Here is a 21,337-nt window from a genome sequence, read left to right on the forward strand (position 1 = left end):
ATTTTAATGATTTAAACAGAAATAATTTTAAATTATGGACCTGTCATCATTCAAAAATACTATGTTCTTCCTCAAAAATGAATATAGCTTTGAATTAATCAATAAAGAATCCACCGACTGTATCATCATTATTCTGCACTTGTTGAGATTGATCCTTCCGCCTGATCCTACAAATTATCTCAACCCCATCGGAAGCCTTCATAGAGAGAAAAGCCAAAGAGAGGGAAAAGCTGACTGCGTTTCATATTCATGATTTCATATGGTAATCCATCTTTGTTATAAATAAATTTGATAAAAAATTCACATCCCCTGCCCCATCCAACCGTTATGACAGATAACAACGGATTCATTTATTATCCTTCTCATTTCTATTGTCTGTAAGCCAGATACAACGGAACAACAAAGCACAAACCCCACAAACTTGTGTCCTGTTTCTATTCCGTTGCTATTGCGTTTTTTTGTTCTTCTATCAGTTATTTTTACAAAACCCATATCAAGCTCGGATATTGCTTACTCAGCATGTTTCAACGAGTATTTGGTCCCCGATGACCAAACTTCAGACCACCATACCGCTTAACAATATTAGCATAAATTTTACAAGTCTAATCGCATTTTTCATCGTCCTGATTGCGATGGTCAATGGTATGCGACAGTCCGACAGGTTCGGTCTATCCCTGAAAACGGGACCACTGGCGTTCTCTCTGTTTCGTTCGGATCACATAACCCCAAAATACAGTGAGAGAAAAAAAATGAACCCAATGATATATGAATAAAAACATCCCAGCATCGAAATTGCCGAAAGAGATGGTAACGACGAGGAAAAGGATAAAGCAACCCGCCCTCTCCCCATTCTCGTTGCAGCACCAATCGTGGAAAACTTAAGAATGTCCAGCTTAATTTGCAAAAATATCCAACAGTTCCATGCATGGACGGACGGTTCTCCTGCGGAAACCCTTTTCTCGTAAATAAATAAATAAAAACATTCACAAAAAGTGGGAGAGTGGGATGGTAATGCTGGTGTGGTATGACAAAACAAAAACCAACTGTACACCAACAGCATCACCGAATCTCTAAACGATCCGATATCTTCTTCATCATCATTCACCTTTATTTGGGTATGGTGGGTACAGGGGGCAGCCATTCCTACTTCCTGTGGTAATCTTTCCGTCTTTTACTCCGTCCAGTACGAGATTCAAAATGTCCCAGCCCACAAAAAAATCCTAAAACGAAACCGAAAATCCGAAGATAAAACATTTATGCCAATAATGTATGCATAAATTGTGCCGTGTCCAGCAAATTTTTGGGATGCCCTGGCTCGGGTTGGTTTGCCGATCCCAATGCCGATAGATGAGTTGGCAAAACAAATTCGTGGGTGTTGGTGGAGGGAAAACATTGGCCATCCTGAAAAATCGAACCTTCGTGCAAAAAGAAAATCTGTTTATGTGGAAACATTTTCTCTCCCCTTCGAGTATGGTGCAGGCGGATGGTTGGAAGCTGCTTAACTTGTTATTGTTTCGCATTAGCTATTCCATTGATGGATTTGTTTTGTGGATTTATTGAATTAGCATTTACGAAGATACACTTTGAAAGATCATTTGTTTGATGTGGTTGTCACTTTACATTTTATAATCTGCCAGTCTTCTTCAATAACAAATGCGCAGTTGTATTCTGGCAATGAAATTTAAATTAAGTTCTTCAATATCACTATTAAGTTTACAATGACTCAATTTGTTGTCTTGCGCGCTAAATTATAGACAACATGAATAGTTACGCGTAGAAACTAGAAAAAGTCATGTAACGGTCGTTTTCTTTTTAAGCGGTGCTTTCAAATCATCTTGTCCCAAACTTTGTAACGCTTTCTGAAATGTTTCTGAAGTATTTCAACACATTTCATCACACTGAAATATTTCAACAAATTTCAAATTAGACGTTATGAACTATTCCTCATAGCACTATGGGATGCTAAATGACAAATTATATATTTTACTTCGATTTAATTTTATACTTAAATAACATTTAAGGTTAGTAGACATATATTATTAATAAAATTTCCTATGATTTTAATGTTCAATAAATGTATGACTAAAAATTATGTACATTTAAAGGCTATGTTTTAAAGATTATGCTGTGCGTTACAAATAATTTATAACTGTAAAACGATCATCGCCTTGAAGATGCGAAGAGTTACAAAAAAATAGTTAGTTTCCAACTCTATAGCATAGCAAATCCGTGTATTTTAGTTTATTATTTTTTAGAAAAAAAATCAAAATGTTTTTTTTATTTATTACAAAATACAAATGCACGCATAAAATAGCACCTTTTCCACATTTTCTCCAAAACTTGTAAACAAAAAACTTTAGAAAAAACATGAGTTTAAAAAGGCCAAGTCAAGAAAACAAACAAACACGAAAAGTAAAACAATTCTATTTTACGGAAAAATCTAAATATGCTATCTTTAAACGATAATAAATAAAACATAAACTAGCAAAAACCATTCACTCATCATTCCAATTATCGCCAATAATTACAAACCCCTGTTTCAGACCACATCGTGATCGATACCATACATTCCTTTAGCGACACCACTGCAGCATTCCTACGATCGCGATCACTAGGGGTTTTAGAAAAAAAAGGCAATCAAAGCACTCTACGCCCTTATTTGCTCCACTTGCGTCTGTGCGTCATGCTGCGTCAATCATCATCGTTCTTTCAACGCGATAGCCGACCGTGCATCATTTTAGGAAGCACAACATGCTCCACTCCACAACCAAAGCAGAAAAATTGCATCTACACACTCACACGCACACTCGCCCGCCCTTAATTACTCGTGACACACTGACTCCAGCCAAGGACGGATCCCCACCTAGGGATGGCCTTGTAGTCATCGACAGCATTGCTGCTCTTCAATCCGGTAGCCCGGCAATCGGTGTGCGTGTGCTGTTCCGTCTTGAGGGTCGTTTTATACCGGCACCGCTTTATGAACGTATTTTGAAGATCAATGGCAATGGCAAACGAGAGTGAAAATGCATTCACGTAATAGCTTACTACACAGCAAACAATACAACAAACGAGCGTTTGCATTGTGTGAGCGTCCGATCGGCTTCACCGTATGGATGGTTCATTTCTCAAGGGTGTTCACGAACAAGCGGGGAACCGCGCTGCTACGAACTGTTGGCCGCTGGTAGCGTGTGCCTTTTACAGTGTAAACATTCCGCCTGGCTGTGGAACAAAACCTGCCAACTGCCCAGGGCGCTGGTGACCCTCTCTGGCTTCACTGTCATGGCAGCACTGTGGCGCCATTAGTTCCACACGATCACTTCCAAACGCTTGGACCTTAGACCTTATGCTTAATAAACAAGCAATTTATTACCCCATTTTTGCTATTTGCTGCTGTTCCTAGTCGCGGATTTGAGTTTCGCACAGCCGTTGAAGATGTGAATGAGAGAAGCGCTTAATTCGCAAAGCTCTGTAGTGGGGTTCCTGATTTCTTACACATCATGGAGAAGACCGCACCAGGTACAAAGCAAAGAAGACACATGCGGAACTGAAGTTAAAGCCCCTTACCAAAGACACACGAACTTGACCCTGGGCGTATGCAGTCGTTCGCTGGGGGGATCCATTGCACACTTCTTCCGTGGCTGGAGCTGATGCCATGTACGCACATACGATGAGAGCTCCGTGCTGCATAAGCAAAGCGCGTTCAATAGACCATTACGCATGGGTTATATTTTAACTTTTTTTATACTCATTAGAAGTAGTGTTTATTCGTGATCGTTCTACCGTGTACATTCTTTAAATGTTTTATCATACCGCTAGAACCATCAGGAAGGATAGTAGAGTGCACACCAAGGAAGGAAGTGATAAATGAAGGGATGTTGTTATTGTTATGTTTTTATAAAGACACGCGAACCAAATGCACTGCTAATGTAGATCTTGTTAAAGCATAGTTGAAAAGACAGTCGGATGGCCTACTTTAAAGACTCACCGACTCCTTTAGACCTAGGCAGGTTCAATTTGCTTCCAAATCGCCTCCTGAAATTAGGCAGTGAATCTAACGCTATAGATGGTTGTGGCCTCCAGAAGACGCCCATTTAAGTGTAAAAGCCAGTACAGCTCGGCATGACCGCATTATATAAGGAATAAGATCAAGAATGAGTCTTTTATATGTCTGTGGATTGTGGATCGAAATATAATAATTATTACGTTGATGGTCCCTAGGTATTTGGTGCTGTTCGGCAACTTTCATCTGTTGCATTCTTTCCCATGAACGTCCCTCTTAATTGTCCTTTCCTCAAAATGTCATCAATATCAACTTGACAAATAACCTTATACATCTTGTCTTTAAGACTATTCGAGTTGAGAAAACAGAAAAACAATATAATCGAGCATTCACTCAGCGCGGATCCTTTCTTAGTATAAACATCCTAGACGACTAAGATGATAGACATCGTACTGGAATCTATTTTGAGTAATGGTTTCTCCTTACTAAAACCTACGCACACTCACTTATTGAAATAAGCGTCAGCTTAGTGATGTATAATAGGTAACCTGATCCAGTGTTTTTGAAAGCTGTATGTTGTTGAGTATATATTCGACTGCAAGTCTTGAATTGCTTGTCTTTAACTGTTCTTGTTGTAGATTAATAAAGGAACCTAACACAACAAAAAATTACCTAATGGTAGTGTTTTTGGAATTTTTTCGTCCACTCATTTTTAAGTCCACTTACTCACACTTGTTCTGCACACAGATGCATCATGCCGTCCTTTTTGGTTTCTTACTCCTCCGCTGTTTGATCTGCATGTTTACGCGATCCAAGTAATTCAAGCACGTCGCTTTTTTAATGGAGAAAAAACAGGTGCGAAATATCCAACAACAGGGCTACTCTGCGATGCTGTTGGCATGCGTTCTGAACTCTTTCTGGCATAATCTAATAATATCTTATAACAATGAAAAAGAAGATTGCGCAAAGCGTCCAGAAAGTGAAACCCTGCTGAATGAACTAATGTTATGCAACACGCTTCACTGACGTCAGTGCACCGGCAGGAGTCTTTCCATTAAAGTGTACATTAATGAAACAACCGCATCATCATCTAATTAATGATAATTTCATATCAATCGGAAGACTCGAAAATCCTCTCCTATTAACATGGATCATCTGCAGCTACTTCAAGGTTGCGAGAATCGAAAGCTTCAGATTTAGATTTAGACCACGCGAAGACCTATCGCAAAGATCTTGCCCGATCATGTTCTTGCGAACCGAAACGAGGTTAAATCATATTTAATTATGATGACACTGGGTTGATATGAATCTCTGGGCGGGGTGTTTCGTGTTTCATGTTTTGAACGAAAGCGTCACAAATTGTTCTTATACAGCCAGTAGCTACCAGGCTTTTTCTCCACACGATCGACCTTCAACGCCTTGCGAGGGAAAACCTAAAGCAACAAAGTAAGGCGTGTGACAGTCCACCAATGCTGTGATCGTACCATGACGATCAGGTTGTAACAATCTACACCTCAAGATAGGGAAAAGGCAACGGTGTGTTCGGTTTCCCCGGTTAATGCTCACTCCACCGCAGCCCCACGTTCAGCTGCAGCTCGAAAATTTGTTTTTCTGCTCTCTATCTATGCCTTCCAACACGATCAACAGTTCCAGTTCGCCTAACCTTCACCCCAAGCGTGCATGCAGCAGATGGCAATTAAACAGATTATAGTGCTCGACGTAAACCACCACCGATGATGCTGAAGAAACGCTGTTTGCATCTGTTATCCATAGAGCGCACATACACACAACGATCTAGCGTAGAGGGGAGACATACCTGGGCACGGGAGAAGATCATCTTGCATCGATTGCTTTTGTAACGTTTTTTTTTTGTATGTCCACAGTGTTCAAGAGAACCATAGTGTCTAGGCATGGATTGCAACATCCTGCGGCAGCTCTTAGCGTTGCTCGAGGTTCGATTGGTTGCAAGCTAACGTAAGCCTTGGGCCGCAATCAGGCATAATTGATTTTCCGAGCTTCAACTCAACTGCTTCAGATTGCTGCAGCTTCACATGGATGAACTGTTATGTTTTTTGTCTTTATATTGGCGAGGTTCGGTTGATGTACATGTGCTGAAGAAGTGTAATTTATGATTTGCCACAGGTAATTCGTAACAAACTCTGATGTAGAACTCATTTTGTTTTATTTTTAATATATCAAATATCCATGTTTAGTACACTATATTATGAAATGTCATTTTTAAACAACATAAAAAATTCATAAATATTATTCCCTTTGTTTTACTTCAAACCATTGTTAATTTTTGCATAGTTTTGTCCAAAATTGTCCACTGTTCTCACGTCACTCGGCAGCTTATTGCTACATATTGATGAATTACTTATATAATAATAAACTTAACTCCTTCCCCCCTCCTCTGACCACACTTCTCCAATCGTTTCCTCTACAGCTTCACAATCGCGTGGGAAAAATATAATTAATTAATTAGCATGCACCAACCTGACCTTTATCGTGAAGCACGCTATAATTCGCTGCATCTAGCCGGCAACTGCAGGAATAGTAAACACACTTCCTCAACACTAGCCGGACGTGCTGCAACATCAAGCTAGCACTCGGCTGGATGAATTGTCCATCGAAAAGTTGTGCATTCACCATGCCCGGTACTGCATAATTCTATTGTGTCAAACTCACATGAGATTTAGATAATTATCATTGTGATGCTGCCACCTTTGCAATGCTCTCACGAGTGTCGTTTTTGGCATTTTGCTAAATTGAAAGAAATTATCTGCTAATGGAAAACAGTTGGCAGCTTTAGCTACAATGCAACCCCGTTATTTTAACCTAAAGACCTCTAAATTGAAGGCCACTTAAGAAGACCTAAGCTGCACGCTTCGAGCAGAAACTAATAATACGACAGCCATGTAGAAGATTATAAATAGCTACTGTAGTGTAGCAACCTTTGGGGGATATCTTAGTTAAGCAACCTTGGTATGTCAGTTGGGAATGATGGACTAGAGAAGAATAAAGAGTCAGTTGTGTGGAGACCGAGGAAGGATCCAGACGTGCTAAACCACGACACTACATAAATGTAGTATCGTGATAATGCACGTCTTGACTCCTCGTAGTTCCACATGCGATTGCTCTTTATTGTTTTTCCATCTTTCATCTGTCAAGTAACATAACAAGGTTTATATATACAACGTATCTATAAGGTTGCTATACTACATTCACTTTCCTTTTTTTATAGATAATGTATTGCTTACTAACTAATGGATTTCTAACTGCTAATATAGTCGTTTAAGTAATTTGGTTTTTGAATAGTTCTTTTAGATCTTGTGGTCTCATTACTTGGCTTATAGCTAAGACTTCTATCAGTTAATTTGCTTGTGGTATCTTTGCAAGTAACATTCTTTTCTTTGTTATTTGGATCTACCATTCCGTTGTCTACTGATTCTGGTGCAAGGGGGTTACCTTCTTCTGTAGGAACTTTAAGCAAATGAGAAACGTGCCTCCGGTATTTCAAACCGGATTCTTTTGATGCTATTAACACATCTCCTCCTTTCCTTTCAACCACCTTAAAAAGGAGGTGATGTGATAGTGGCTTGCAAAGAAACAGGAGTAAAGTATCGTAGGCATGTTTCTCACTTATTGAAAATTGCTGCTCCTAAAAACACTTGCCCGGTTGGGAGCAATGAATCTGCAAGTGAAAATAACACCCCATTACCTGCGACCACCTCAAGGAACAATTCATTCGAATCAAAAGATCAGGAGCTTCAAAGAAGTAAACGAATTACACAAAAGCCAGGTTACTTAAAAGACTTCGTATGACGGCTGTAGTAGGCTAATATTTAGAATAAGATGTATTATACAAACATTTATAAAAGGAAAAAGTGAATGTAGTGTAGCAACCTTTGAGGGATATCTTAGTTAAGCAACCTTGGTATGTCAGTTGGGAATGATGGACTAGAGAAGAATAAAGAGTCAGTTGTGTGGAGACCGAGGAAGGATCCAGACGTGCTAAACCACGACACTACAGCTACGTGTTGTTGCATTTGAGTTGATTAACTTTCAACGCCAATCGATGCTTTATGTAACCGAATTTTAATTAAAATTTTCCCTTCTACCCCACCGCGTGCAGTCCTTACGCTCGATTAGGTATGATATAAATACAATCAACTTCTTTGAGGTGGGAAAGCGAAGGACAGATTCTGCACAAGCCTCGAACGGCCCAACGACCCGAACCCAACTGCAAATGCAGCGGGCGGATGAATGCGAAACCATTTCAGCTATTTAGCTGCCAGAAAATGGTTACAAAAGCTTTCGGTCGTTTCTTCCAGTTTGACGGGTAAGCTACCGCCTTTCCTCTTCGCTGAGGGACAACAAATGCACCGTGATTGTGACACCGTTTTGTCAAAAGCGCCCCGAAACATGAAGCTGACCATGCGGCAGTGTGTGACATCACACGGTGCGAACCAAACATCTTGAGCTGCGCTTGATGTGTTAAGCCGGTGCGCTCGTAGTTTGGCTAGGCGATGATAGTCCAAGGCCGGTTTGGATAAGGTGAAAGGAAAGTTTAGTAATGTTTACGCAAAATACGAATAGGCTAGAAAAGAGATAAAAGACTTGCATCGATTTTGTAAACATCATTTTATTTCTTTTTTTATATATTTATGTCCTTTGCAACCATTTTCTAGTGAATGTTTTAATATCTTCTAAAGTCCTATAAATCCATTCAATAATATGACTCAGTAGTAGTCATACTACTACTAGTCCAATAAATCTATTCAAGACCAATATTTTGGCTATCTTGTCGAATGCATTTAGCTTAACTATTAAGATTATACCTATGTTTATTACATTTTACACCAGACTTTTAGTTATATTTTCCTGTTTCAGCATAAACATAAGCTCGTATGATTTCGTTCTGGCAAGCGACAAGAGCTTCAAATCTTTCATTTACGATATTATTGATACTAGCTCAAATCTGATAATTTTAAATTTATTTTTTATTATTGCTTAATATTTTGGAGTTAAAATATTTATTTTAAAATTTTTATAAAAATTAAAATATTTTTTTCAATATTCTTGATGTTCATATTCGTAAAAGTGGCCTGGAAGATTCAAAATCATTTTTATATTGTTTAGGCCTACAAGAGTAAAAATATGAAGCAACAGTAAAATTTAATGTTTTTTCCTATGTTCATAATCATTTCACTATTGATTTCCTGTTACAATAGTAATAAATCGTATAATTAATTGATATAAAAAATGGTAAATGGACACATATATTAAAGATAAGCTAGATTTATGACGCTAGAATCCTGTACATTTATCTCATATTCTCGAGTTCATTAATTTGATTGAAATGTATCATATTTTGGTTAATTTTAATTTTTGTAATATGTTTTAATTATTCCTTTGGTTCATAATGGTTTTATTTAGTTTTGCCATTGCTGTTTTTCTTTGTTTTTACTAGTAACTCTTTCTTATACTTTCCTTTAGCGTATTTTTTTTTTTTTCTAAAATTCACATCATTTATTAAAAAGTCATTTTCATTCTTCTATGTTACCTTTTAATAGATTTTTATACATTTGGTATTTTTTGTAAGGAATGAATTATTTAGGGCTCTTGTCTATTGTTTAATCCATACACAGCGACAAACAATGTTTGTAAATTAATGTCTACTACAAACGCATAATGTTAGTATTTAAAACATAAAACTATACATTTATCAGAATCTGTAGCCCATTGCCAATCAATCTACGGAGAATCATCCTTTCACGAAGACGGTACGGATATAACCAACACATGCCACATGATTAATAGCTCGACAGAGCTCGATAGATTTTTGTTTACCAAGACCTTCCAGCTATAATTTCGATGATCTATGTGAAGTGATCTCATCACAAGCATCTCGAACAACAAACATTTCTTTGGTGGAATCCATACAAGTACACCAAAACACACACAACTTTACGTGCTCCGTTCGGGCACCGAAAAAAACCCTTCTCTGATTACACTCGAAACCAACCCCGAAACCTAGTAAAAGGTCACGCGCGCAAAGCGACGAACGGAGTGTGCTGTAGCCGAACCGCAATCGCCACAAAGGCCGCACAAGCCGAATCCACCCCAAGCACGATCGCACGACTGCTCCAACAGCTAGCGACGCTTCAGTTCTACGCTGAACTTCGAACGGGTCGGAACCAACGGGCCGCGGACGGTGCTGTGTGTGTGTGAGATCCTCCAAGTGTTAAAACGGTGCCGACTTCCCTCAGCAGTGAGCCTAGGTGCCCCCACGGTTTGCCTAAAAGCAGTGGGGCATTACATTCAGTGCGTGATATCTTTGTGGAGCAAATCGTTTGTGGCCGGTACAGTTCGTGCGTCCATGACGTTCCGGCGGACAGTTTGGTGCGCGCGTACGACCCTCGACCTCGGCGCCCATTGCGTGCGTCGTTAACAGTGTCACGGTTTAAGTGAACTCAATCAACGGGCAGCTTTAGTGGCCGGCTAAGTGCAGTGCCAGCGGTACTCTTATCAAACCGTCGTAACATCGAGCAGACTCGATAATCATGCTGATAGCGTCCCAACTTGCCCTGTGGGGGCTGGCGTTGATAGGCGTGTGGGCATTGGCCTGGTGGATGTACGATAATCTAAAATCGTTGGCACAAATTGGTGTCGCCCTGCTGGCTCCCTACTTCGCCCCGGCGGAACACAAAACGCTTACCGAGCGGTATGGAAAATGGGCCGGTATGTGTCGTGCGGTGCTGGAAGTTCCAGTGAGCGCCATGACCCGCCAGTGCATTGCATTTTAAATTTAATTTCCATCCTTTTTCTCCATTTTACTTTCCAAACACGCACACAGTCATTACCGGCTCGACCGATGGCATCGGCAAGCAGTACGCTTTCCAACTGGCGAGCCGTGGCCTCAACGTCGTGCTAGTCTCACGCTCCACCGACAAGCTGGTCGCGGTGGCGGCCGAAATCGAGTCCAAGTACTCGGTGAAGACCAAATGGATCGCGGTCGACTTTAGCAGCGGGCGCGAGATCTACGATCACCTGCGCAGGGAGCTCGAATCGGTGCCGGTTGGCATTCTAGGTAAGCAGCTGGCGCACTCCGTCACTAATGCACCCCAAGGTGGGCAGCGTTTAGAATGGTTCGAATGCTAAATGTGCAAAATGCAAATCTGCATCCACATCGCGCCTTCTACTCCCGGCGTACAGTCTACATTTTAATGGCGTTAGAACGTTTGCCGCATTGGCGCAAACCGGCGCACACTTGAAGTGACTGGTTCTGGGCGACTAGCTAACTTCGTTTTTGTTTTTGTTTTGCCCCGTCCGTACAGTAAACAACGTTGGCGCGAACGTGGACTACCCGGACGATCTTGATCACATTCCCGAGGACAAGCTGTGGCAGCTGATTAACATCAACGTCGGTGCGGTAACGATGCTGACGCGCACGGTCCTCCCGGGCATGAAGAAACGCGGCCAGGGTGCGATCGTTAACATCTCGTCCGGTAGCGAGCTTCAACCATTACCGTATATGACGGTTTATGCGGCAACCAAGGTAACTGTCGGACGGCATCCTGCCCACCACGGGGCATCGAAATGTCATTGCCTAATGCTTTCTTTTGCTTGGACAACTTCTCTTTTATCGGTCGCTGGCTTACGTAGGCTTACATCCACAACTTCACCCTCGCGATGCAGCAAGAGCTGGAACCGTTCGGTATCACCTGCCAGCTAGTGAGCCCCATGTTTGTAACGACCAAGGTAAGCTGATCACGGGTCTCACACGTCTAGTGAGTGTCCTCCGTGCGATCTCGAGTGTCAAGTTCTGATCACGCAGACGGCGTGCGGCTAGAGAGACTCGCCTGAAGCGATAGGGCTTGAAGTGTCAAGTGGAACCGCTTTTTTCCAAACAGTCGTGAACTTTTGCCGGCAAGTCGCCCTCGATGCTGCAACATTAGACTCAGTGTGTGTGTATGAACGGTAAAGGCATTGATTAGTGATTGAGCGAGTGAGTGCAGTGAACCGCAATATCTGATCACCTGGGTGACTAAACCCCTCACATGAGGCATATGATTAAAAGTTTTGCAAGCAAAAGCATAAGAGCAACACTTTGCCCATCCGGTGATCGCTCAGCACAGTGTCAGTGAGGATAGCAAATTGCACAAAGTATGTGTGTGGTGTTATAGGAAATTGGCTTCAGCAAGCACACGGAATATGCAAAGTGCGCAAGAGGAGAGTAGCGATGTTCGCCTTCGACGCTGCCCTAATGTGTGTTTTTTTCAATATTAGCAATGAAAGGAGGGCAAACAGTGGCCGCGTTAATAGTGTGCTAACAGTTGTGGCCCTGCTTCAACAACCAACAACCGATGGATTGTGTTTGTGACAGGCAAAGACACACAATGCAAGACTCATTCGAGGCAGTGCGGCGATCATTTGCAGAAGATAACAACAGGCTCCTGAAGCCGCTTGTCCAGCAATTTGTTTTCTGCTGTCTTGAAATTAAAGTGTTCAGTGATGCCCTTTTTGAGTGTTCGATGTCCCAAGTTCCAGAAAGAGAGAACTTTGAAGGTCTTTTCAAAAGATCATTTAGAAATGATCTTACACCGGAATAATCCGTTCAATCGAGTTCATTGTATGAATGATTCAAAACCCATCTCTCCAGCAACTTCAACAAACAAGAGCTCGTGTCGTCTCTTGAGGTAGGTCCGGTATTAAACCGGACCACTTTACCCAGTTTTTCCCCACATTTCCACAAGCACACACTCGAATCCCGTTCGAATCGCACGACGGCGGCCCACTCAAGGCCAACCAGGTGCCAGTTCGTGAGACGCTATGCCACGACGCAAACCTCAAGAAGCGGATGAAGTAATACAAGTTCTGGGCCTGGGAGAAACACCATCCGGAGGCCACAAGCGGCTCGTCAAAATACTGGTAGTGCAAGGCAGCAATCAGACGATGCCGCGTTTTGCAGTCGTAACAATTTGTGAAAATCGTAAGGCAGATGCATTGCTGGCGATGCGTTTTAATGTACGAAAAATTGCCAACCCGGCCTTGCTGAAAGGATGCCATAAGTTAAACGTGACCGGCATTTTTCCTGCTGCAATTCACCTTGCGATAGTAATAAAATAGCAATGAAAAGGGTCGTAAAAGTGTGTTCGTAACGGTGTAAACAATGTGCGCAATTTAGTTTAGCGTCGTTTGACCGATTGACCAGCCAACATTAAAACGCAGTGATGCGGAAAGCGCTTTTTTGCGTTAATAATGATTGAATGAACAATTGGCTTCGTGCATTGGTGAGGATCACTTCGGCGATCATTACGAAGCAGCTGATACCGCACACTTGCCTGCAAATGTGAAATCTTCGATGGTTCTGAACTCTACAATAGTTTGTTGATCGGTATCGATCTCTAGGAAATGATAGTGGGAGATCGTGTACATAATGATCGTCGCATGCAGTTCAGATGATCGTGTACAATCTTACGTAGCCTGCCATACCTTCGTTTGGATGCTTCACACTGAGCAAGTTGCAACGTCGATTGAGGTCGATCGTCGCTAACGTGCATGAGTAATATGTAGTTAAGCCTTGAAAATGGATCTCTTTTTTTCATATGATTGATAGCGATCTTATGATGTTTGTTTGAGACAAAGGCAACACTTCGCTTTAAGCTCTTTTTTTTTTGTTTCTTTTTCAATGTTTGTGTTTGTTTATTTTGTTATGTTACTCTATCATTTTTCATTGTTCTTTTTTTTTACACTGCTACATTGCCTTTTTTCATTTGTTTTGTTACATTTTCTAATATATGCTGTATTATCTCTTTTTTATTACCGGTTGATTATTCTTTTAAATAAATTAAAACTTACTAAAATATTTGTTTTATCAATTTACGATTTGCTGATTTATACCTATAATTTCACTACTCACATGTTAAAGTGCTTCAAGAAGAGAATGTTTCATTTGTTATTGTTTAACTTCTTTTATCAATTCTAGTAGTTTCAATTAACTTTTACCTTTAATTAATTTTAATTAAGTATTTTGATGTGGAATTAGAAATCTAAACTAGATTCTAAATCTGCAATCTTTCTCCCTGAGCACTTGAAACCATTTCCATAGACACTATATCAGTTGCTGCAGTTGCTCTCCCGTCTTGTCGGAATGTAAAACCTGATCCAACGCCACCAAACTCCCCGCTGATGTACGAGCTTTGCCTTCAGCCACCATTTAGATAATATTTCAGCTTCGCCAGAGCTTTTCGGCTTCCACTGAAGCTACGCGGTGAAGGGCGACTGGTTTTTGTTTTTGGTTTTTTTTAATTCATTTTTTTTCACACCCCAAACCACCACCACCAATGCTCGTCCAATATTTCACAAATATTTGCCACGGTAGTGGTAATTTTTAATGCAAACGAATCGTCTTACGCCCGCGCCCCCGTCCATTCGTCGGGAGGTCAAAAACGGTGGCCGGTTGGTGGCCGTGACGCTCGAAACCGTTGCATCATCCAAGCGGGGAATGTGTAGCTGTAGTTTACGTTGCAGCAGCTGGCCCGTCCGGCTGGAGTGTTGAATGGTTTTGATCATAGACAAGGTGGTTCGAGCTCTTATGCTGCCATCATCCATTTCAATTTCGCTCCGATCGATAAGTGGGCATAATTGCTGCTCAACTTTTAGGTGCGATTTGCAGGGTTTTTGCTAACACAGAGGTGAGAGATATTTTGGATTACTATGTGAGCATACGAAGTTGTACTGATCGATGGTTAGTACTTATTCCTATTAAATTGCAAGTCTTGTTAAGCTTTATTAAGCTTCTCCGGTTTTTGTTTTAATTGTTCTTATATAGTAAGAATATATTCCTAGATGTTTTATTGTTTATGAGAATTTCATGGCTTTTCAAAGCTTGATAATACTTTTGCAGACTGTTGTTTTTGAAAATTGAGACGGTTATGAAAGTTCATAGAACAAAAATATGAGAAATTTCAGATGTGTTTAGAATTTCGTTTGGAAATTCGAATTTATTAAACACGTATTAGAATGAACTAGAAATCAATGTAGCTTGGATTAAGTTTCCTACAGTCATGTAAATGTTTCTGCAGTTTCTTATTACTAAATGGTATTATTTGATTGTATTTGGGTCAAACCCATTCGAAATAGCGGAACCTATGTTGGTTTTTCCACGCTCCACCTAAAACGGGATACCAAACATTTTAACGTTTTCTGCTAGACGACGAGTTCTTGTGATAATTTGTATGCTTCCACGATCGCAAAACAGGTTTACCAGGTGTCTGGAAGCATGACTGTAGAAACTCTAGAAACGGCAGTAAACAACCAACCATAAGGTATGCCTTCTGGTTTAAAAATACTGGCATGCCCACAGGCCAACCACTGCAAGCGACAGCTTGAATAACATCTTCAGGCTATACAAACCATAGTATCTTACACGCGACATGGCCTCCCGTCACTAGGAGAAGTAGTTTACCTTAAACGTTCGTGGCGAATTCTGCTCCGTTCGATCGACACGACGATTATTATGCAGCAAGCACCGTTCTTCGTGTAGTGCAACACACTACAGAACGGTGGCATAAAGTCGATGTTGAGCTCTTTGAACATCTTTACGAGAATTCATTCCTTCCCTCGGAGTAACTTGACTGAAGTAATTGCGAATTAATTTTACTTTTTTCCATACTTTTCCAATGGTTATTTGAGTGACGGTTCATACATATTGTCCTGTCTCTCCTTCATTTTTAGTGCCAATACGTTCACTAACCACCAATTTCCCCCCTCTCTCTCTCTCCCTTCCTGCTTCCAGATGAACAACTTCTCTACGACGATTATGGAGGGTGGACTGTTCATACCAAACGCAGAAATGTACGCCAAGTTTGCCACATTTACGCTCGGTAAAACGAAGCAAACTACCGGCTACTGGTCGCACGGCATACAGTACGGCGTGATGAAGCTGGTCCCGGAGTGGATCCGCACCATGATCGGGGGCATGATGAACAAGCAGTTCCGAAAGGAGTACTACGACCAGCAGCAGAAGCCAGCTCAGGCCAGTTAAGCGGGGGAAAGGGGCTATTTTACCTGGCCGTCCGAGTTGATGGACGATGTGTTGATGCATTTGTAGTTTGTTGAGGGGAGTGGCATTAGACTGCCGAGATGTGCTTGTTCTTGTTCTTTGCTAGCTGTAAGCCCCAACACGCTTAAGTAAGTATTAATCTGTCGTTGTTGTCCACTCGCGAAACAGACTGAAGTACCCAACGGTGCCCAAGAAACTGTTGGGTTTTGTGTTTTTTTTTCAGATTTTCTATAAAACTCTGTAGATTGTGTTGTGTTAAGTTTGCTAAAAATGTTACTTGGTGCAATTAATTGTAAAATAAAGCGTAGATAAGACAACACGGAACAACGGATTTTAACCATTTTCAAACGCATAGTTCCACCGAAATATCACAGATGTCGCCACAAGCGTTTGAGCGATTTGCTTTCAAACCGTTACTATGGTTACACCAGCAGCAAAACATCCTAAAGAAGTACCGGATAAACATCTTCTGCAGGGAAAAACTACAAAGGCATCATGAAGCTGTTCAATTTTTACAATAAATCCGTTTACATTCAATACCGCAATCAACTCTGCTCCACAACAACGGTCGTCGTGTGTGCGCTAACCCTAGCTGCGTTCGCTGTGCCGTACTACTTGCTGTCTTCCATCAGGCAGGGCGAACTGTGGGACCAACAGCGCACCGTGTACGAACAGCCCAAGATGTCGTTTCAGTACTCGTATCTATTCCTGGCGGAAATGGAAGATTCCGAAGAGGGACGTGCTACCAGCGCCTCGGTTGTAACGTGCAGTTCCTTCCCTTCGTACAACACGCTCACCGAACAGCTACATCCGTGCAGTGACGTACAGGTGATTCCCACCGATACGAATCACGACCACACACTCGACCATCTTTCCGTCAGCGTCAGCTTCAACCCACCCGACCGGGCCAGTCGGTTGTCGTTTTACACGTTTTACTTTTTCCTGGAAGCAACCGTATCGGTAAGATCATGAAACGATTTTTTTAAATCATTTGCTTAATATCCTATACGTTTTCTTTCTCACTCCTCGCAGTCACAGTGTCGGTTCGTTATTCCCGCATTTGTTTCGTTGGAAAAAGTCCCACCACCTGCCGCACGAACGTTCCTGTCCGGCACGATCGTGCACAGTGGATTGATGGCCACCAGGCAAACGGTCGCCCTGCAGTGTCCGTTCTTTATGCGGCATCAACAATCACACTTTAGTGATCGGTACTATCCGAACGAAAATACCACCCTGGATGGATTCCAACCGCGTGTAATACGAGCGCAGATAGAAGCAGCCAATCCGGCGTACTATGAATATCGACCCCAACATATCGACTGGACGATGGACGGTTCGGGAACGGTACGTGTGCAAGTCGATGTCGCAATTGGAGGGAACGAAAGTACATCCGTTGCCTTACTCTACAAAACGTCCCTGTGGTGGAAGCTGTGCCAGTTCTGGGGCAGCTATTTCCCCCTGCTGATCGTTTCCCTGTGGTTGGCGGAGAAGAGCAAGCAGTATCTGTTCGAACGCTTCTTTCTACGTGCGGTTGAAGTGGTGCCGTGGAAGAATAAATACAACTAGTGCAGTCACGCGAACGCTTCGTATCACACAATGGTTGGATGTATTTCGTTCCGAGACAGATTTCAGAGGAAAGGCTGCGGCATCGGACTGCCGGCCGAACGCATCGCGTCCTGCTGTAGCCGGTTGTCCTCCAGTATGATCGGACTGTGCGGGTTGTAGTCTAGCTGCACGAACAGATACCGATACTCGTACCCACCGGCGTCTGTTTTGCGCTTCTCCAGATGCACCGTGCCCCGGTTCCGGAAGCCCTGCACGTGAAACTGCATCCGAATGTGCTCCACCCCGTCCTTCACGTACTGCGTGTGGGCGACACGAGTTCTCCGTCCGCGGCGCGTTTCCTCACCGTAGCCCTTGATCGGTGCCCCGAGTGCGTCCTTTACCCGGGGCTCTTCCTTCACCCGCTCCAGCGCTTCCGAGTAGATGTTGTTCGGGCTGTCCGAGGAAAACAGCTCCCAAAAGATGACGTAAAACAGCATGCCGGTGACGCCGACACCGAGCAGTATTACGCCCATGTAGCTGGCGGTTTTCGTGTTTTCCTTGACCCGCTCCCCAATTGGACGTACATCGGTCGATACGTCGGTTCGGTCGCTGCCGGCCGAGAGGGATTTCGAGCTGTGGTTGGGAGCATTTCCGGTAGAGTATCGGCACACCAGGGAGGGAAGCGGTCGGGTGTATCGTAGCAGCGACAGGGAAAGGTTGCGCTGTCTGACTAGTAGTGGACGCAGTGCCAGGAGGGACATGCTGTAATGCAGTTGAGAGCTGTAGTTTGCTTGGACAACGAGGAATTACGATACCGTGTGGAATAATTATGTAAACATCCATGGTTTAGGAGGGGCAATGTACTGCTCCTACACATGGCAGCTAGCTCACCTTGTGGCAAAATGCTGGAAACTTCTGTTTTACTACACTTTTAGCGCAATTGAATGCTATTGATTGGGTCGAACCCTTTACTAAATTAGATAAATACAACAATTATTAAAATTCTGCAAAGCCGGCAGTATTTTGGCTGTCAGCTGTGTTTACGTATTTTGATACCACAACAAGGTACGATTCCCAAACAACATTTTTTGACGGCACGGATGTCAGCATCAAGGTGTATGGATATTAGGAGGTGAAGTGCTTCAGAGCAAATTGACATTTCACGACTTGACATAACAATACTGGGGGCTCCGGTATTAAAATCGGGGAGGGCTGGAGGGGGGTATAGAAAATTGTATGCGATTTGACATAACAATACTCAATGATGGCGCCCGGAAAACGCGCTAACAATTCACCTCCTTAATAAACACACCTTGGTCAGCATAACGAACTGTTCTACAGCTGTGCTACTGATCAAGCAAAATAAATAACGTTTCAATCAGGCCTGTGTCATTGCTTTTTCGCTCGAGATTTTATCGTAAAAAAGTAAAAATAATCGGTTCGCACTACCACGAAAATCTCACGAATAACGAAGCTGGGTATCTCTGCGAAACAGCAGGCTGCTTTGAAGGCGCAGAAGATTTGACAGCTCAATTGTAGTACAACTGTTATAAACAAGGTGCAAATTTCAAAAAAAATTACACAAACATAAGTCATATTTTGGCGGGAAACCGTGAAATTCAACTTACGTGGAAATTTTGTGATCGTTTTCGGTTCCTATTAACCGTGTAACTCAGGGACCGCCTGTACTTCTATACGATCAACTTTTGTATCCTAACGAATTTTCTGCGAGCCCTCCCAAGTGCCACAAATCCACTAAACGACCACTAAACGGGTTCTAAACGACTCAAGCTCTCTAACGTGTGGCGACCACGTTATAGCCTCACCACAGTCCGAAGCTGATGTCAACCGTCAATTCAAAATATCGGGCACTCTAATTCGAACACCCTAATTCAAGCACCCTAATTCGAGCAACCTTATTCGAGCACCCTAATTCGAGCAATAGTTACCAACTTAGCCAGACTAAACTATGTCCCGTTAAAAGATTATAAAAGCCGTCGTTCCCACCACGCGTTCTCTTCTCTTTTCGTTCTCATCCGCTAGTGGACGTGCTCCCGTAACTACGTAACGCGTGATAAAGACATTGTAAGAGATTGTATTTTGTGACATCTTGGGAATCCAAATAAAAAAGTGGTCTACCCACGAGGTAGCCAAAAACGAAACGGAATATAGAAAGACTTCGTTTAGCAGACGGTGAACGACTGATGCATTCTTAAAATAACAAAAAAGCTGGTGTTGCCATCTGTGGGTGAGATACGCAGCCAGTGGAATTTTCCTCGCTTTGGGAGCTTTCTCCTTCCCTCTGTACTATTGAATGGTTTCGCATTGAAGTTATGCATCGCTAGAAATAAAGCGGCAATTCGTTTGCTTAAATACTAAACTCCAATTTCGCCCAGTCTACCTGCAGTCTGTTCCCGAGTTACGCGGTTCTCGACTTACGCGGCTTTGGAGACATTTCCCGATTCATCACGGGCGCGGAAACGCGTATAACAACCCAGCCATAGAAATGAAATGACATTCGAACGGTTTGACAGATGGAAAGTGTCACCAAAAATAGTTGCGAAACATTTTTGGGTTATCCTGAAGCAGTGTTCAAGATATCGTTCTATTGAGCTACAGCCGGACTGAGCTACATTCGTCGAACACGCGTCGTGTATTTGCACATTCGTCTGGTGTGAAAGAGCTCTTTGGGTCATCTATAGAAGCAGTGTAACCGCGCCCTATGCGCTCATCACTGTGGGATTTTGAATCACTTTTTGTCGATAATCACTTATAAACTCAAAATCAGCCAACACATTACTTGTTTTGCGCACAAATGTGTCAATTCTGTTATTTTGGACTAATATTGTGCACGATGCTACCCTTTTGCGTTTGATTTTCTTTCATCTTTTCGAGAACAAAACAACAACCAAAACGGTTCACAGTGGAATTTCACGCTGGTCAAAATTAAACGCCCGTTGACAGTTCGGTTGTCAGTAAATACAAAATCACAACCGCAGCTAGAGTGACCAGAAATACCGATTTATCTGTATTCCTACCGATTTTTTATATGCCTACCGATTTTTTATATGCCTACCGATTCACAGATAAGCCTCCTAAAACTACCGATTTTTCATTTAACCTACCGAAAATTACAGATTTTTTCATAAAACTGATCGAAAAGTCATAAAACCATTACCCAAGTAATTTAAATAATCAAACTCCATATGGAAATCACTAGCAACCTCAACCAGAAGTTCAACAGAGACAACTAAAGCCCGTGTCTGTATTTCGTGAGATGCGATGAAATTGGACGCACTGGTAATATTTTATATGTGATTTGACAAATAATGTAACCCGGCGCTCTAGCAGCAATCACGACACCGAACATGAAAAATGCATGGGATTTGACATGTTTGATTTGTTGGTTATCGAATCGGACATGTCAAATCCCATACATTTTTTATGTTCGATGCCAAGGTGTATGGATATTAGGAGGTGAAGTGCTTCAGAGCAAATTGACATTTCACGACTTGACATAACAATACTGGGGGCTCCGGTATTAAAATCGGGGAGGGCTGGAGGGGGGGTATAGAAAATTGTATGCGATTTGACATAACAATACTCAATGATGGCGCCCGGAAAACGGGCTAACAATTCACCTCCTTAATAAACACACCTTGGTTCGATGCCATGTTCGATTACTGCTAGAGTGCTGCCTATGACGTGCGATTTTGTCATAC

At 42.2% G+C, this 21,337-nt stretch overlaps 3 protein-coding genes across 3 annotated transcripts; 2 read left to right on the forward strand and 1 right to left on the reverse strand.

The window, feature by feature from the left end:
* Positions 1–10,115: 10,115 nt before the first annotated feature.
* LOC1275433 (inactive hydroxysteroid dehydrogenase-like protein 1) lies at positions 10,116–16,394 on the forward strand. The gene is made up of 5 exons (XM_061657014.1): positions 10,116–10,744; positions 10,860–11,093; positions 11,341–11,561; positions 11,669–11,764; positions 15,804–16,394. Exons 1-5 carry the CDS (start codon positions 10,567–10,569, stop codon positions 16,050–16,052), a joined length of 978 nt encoding a protein of 325 aa, XP_061512998.1. The 5' UTR covers positions 10,116–10,566; the 3' UTR covers positions 16,053–16,394.
* Positions 16,395–16,462: 68 nt separating this feature from the next.
* Positions 16,463–17,650, forward strand: LOC1275434 (transmembrane protein 231). The gene is made up of 2 exons (XM_314677.4): positions 16,463–17,030; positions 17,103–17,650. The coding sequence occupies exons 1-2, from the start codon at positions 16,566–16,568 to the stop codon at positions 17,634–17,636; spliced, it is 999 nt and encodes a 332-aa protein (XP_314677.3). The 5' UTR covers positions 16,463–16,565; the 3' UTR covers positions 17,637–17,650.
* Positions 17,637–18,690, reverse strand: LOC1275435 (mitochondrial import inner membrane translocase subunit Tim21). Its single transcript, XM_314678.5, has 2 exons — positions 18,507–18,690; positions 17,637–18,377 (listed from the first exon to the last, which is right to left on the reverse strand). The coding sequence occupies exon 2, from the start codon at positions 18,374–18,376 to the stop codon at positions 17,699–17,701; it is 678 nt and encodes a 225-aa protein (XP_314678.2). The 5' UTR covers position 18,377; positions 18,507–18,690; the 3' UTR covers positions 17,637–17,698.
* Between the last annotated feature and the right edge of the window lie 2,647 nt (positions 18,691–21,337).

This window comes from Anopheles gambiae, chromosome 3 (genome assembly GCF_943734735.2).
Source record: "Anopheles gambiae chromosome 3, idAnoGambNW_F1_1, whole genome shotgun sequence".
NCBI lineage: Eukaryota > Metazoa > Arthropoda > Insecta > Diptera > Culicidae > Anopheles > Anopheles gambiae.

Bases quoted from the DNA above. Each gene is read 5' to 3' on its own strand.
- LOC1275433 (XM_061657014.1), top strand. From the start codon at position 10,567: ATGCTGATAGCGTCCCAACTTGCCCTGTGGGGGCTGGCGTTGATAGGC. The intron at 11,094-11,340 runs GTAAGCAGCTGG...CCGTCCGTACAG, and splicing joins GGTGCCGGTTGGCATTCTAG to TAAACAACGTTGGCGCGAAC. The intron at 11,765-15,803 runs GTAAGCTGATCA...TCCTGCTTCCAG, and splicing joins CCATGTTTGTAACGACCAAG to ATGAACAACTTCTCTACGAC.
- LOC1275434 (XM_314677.4), top strand. From the start codon at position 16,566: ATGAAGCTGTTCAATTTTTACAATAAATCCGTTTACATTCAATACCGC. The intron at 17,031-17,102 runs GTAAGATCATGA...CACTCCTCGCAG, and splicing joins TCCTGGAAGCAACCGTATCG to TCACAGTGTCGGTTCGTTAT.
- LOC1275435 (XM_314678.5), bottom strand. From the start codon at position 18,376: ATGTCCCTCCTGGCACTGCGTCCACTACTAGTCAGACAGCGCAACCTT.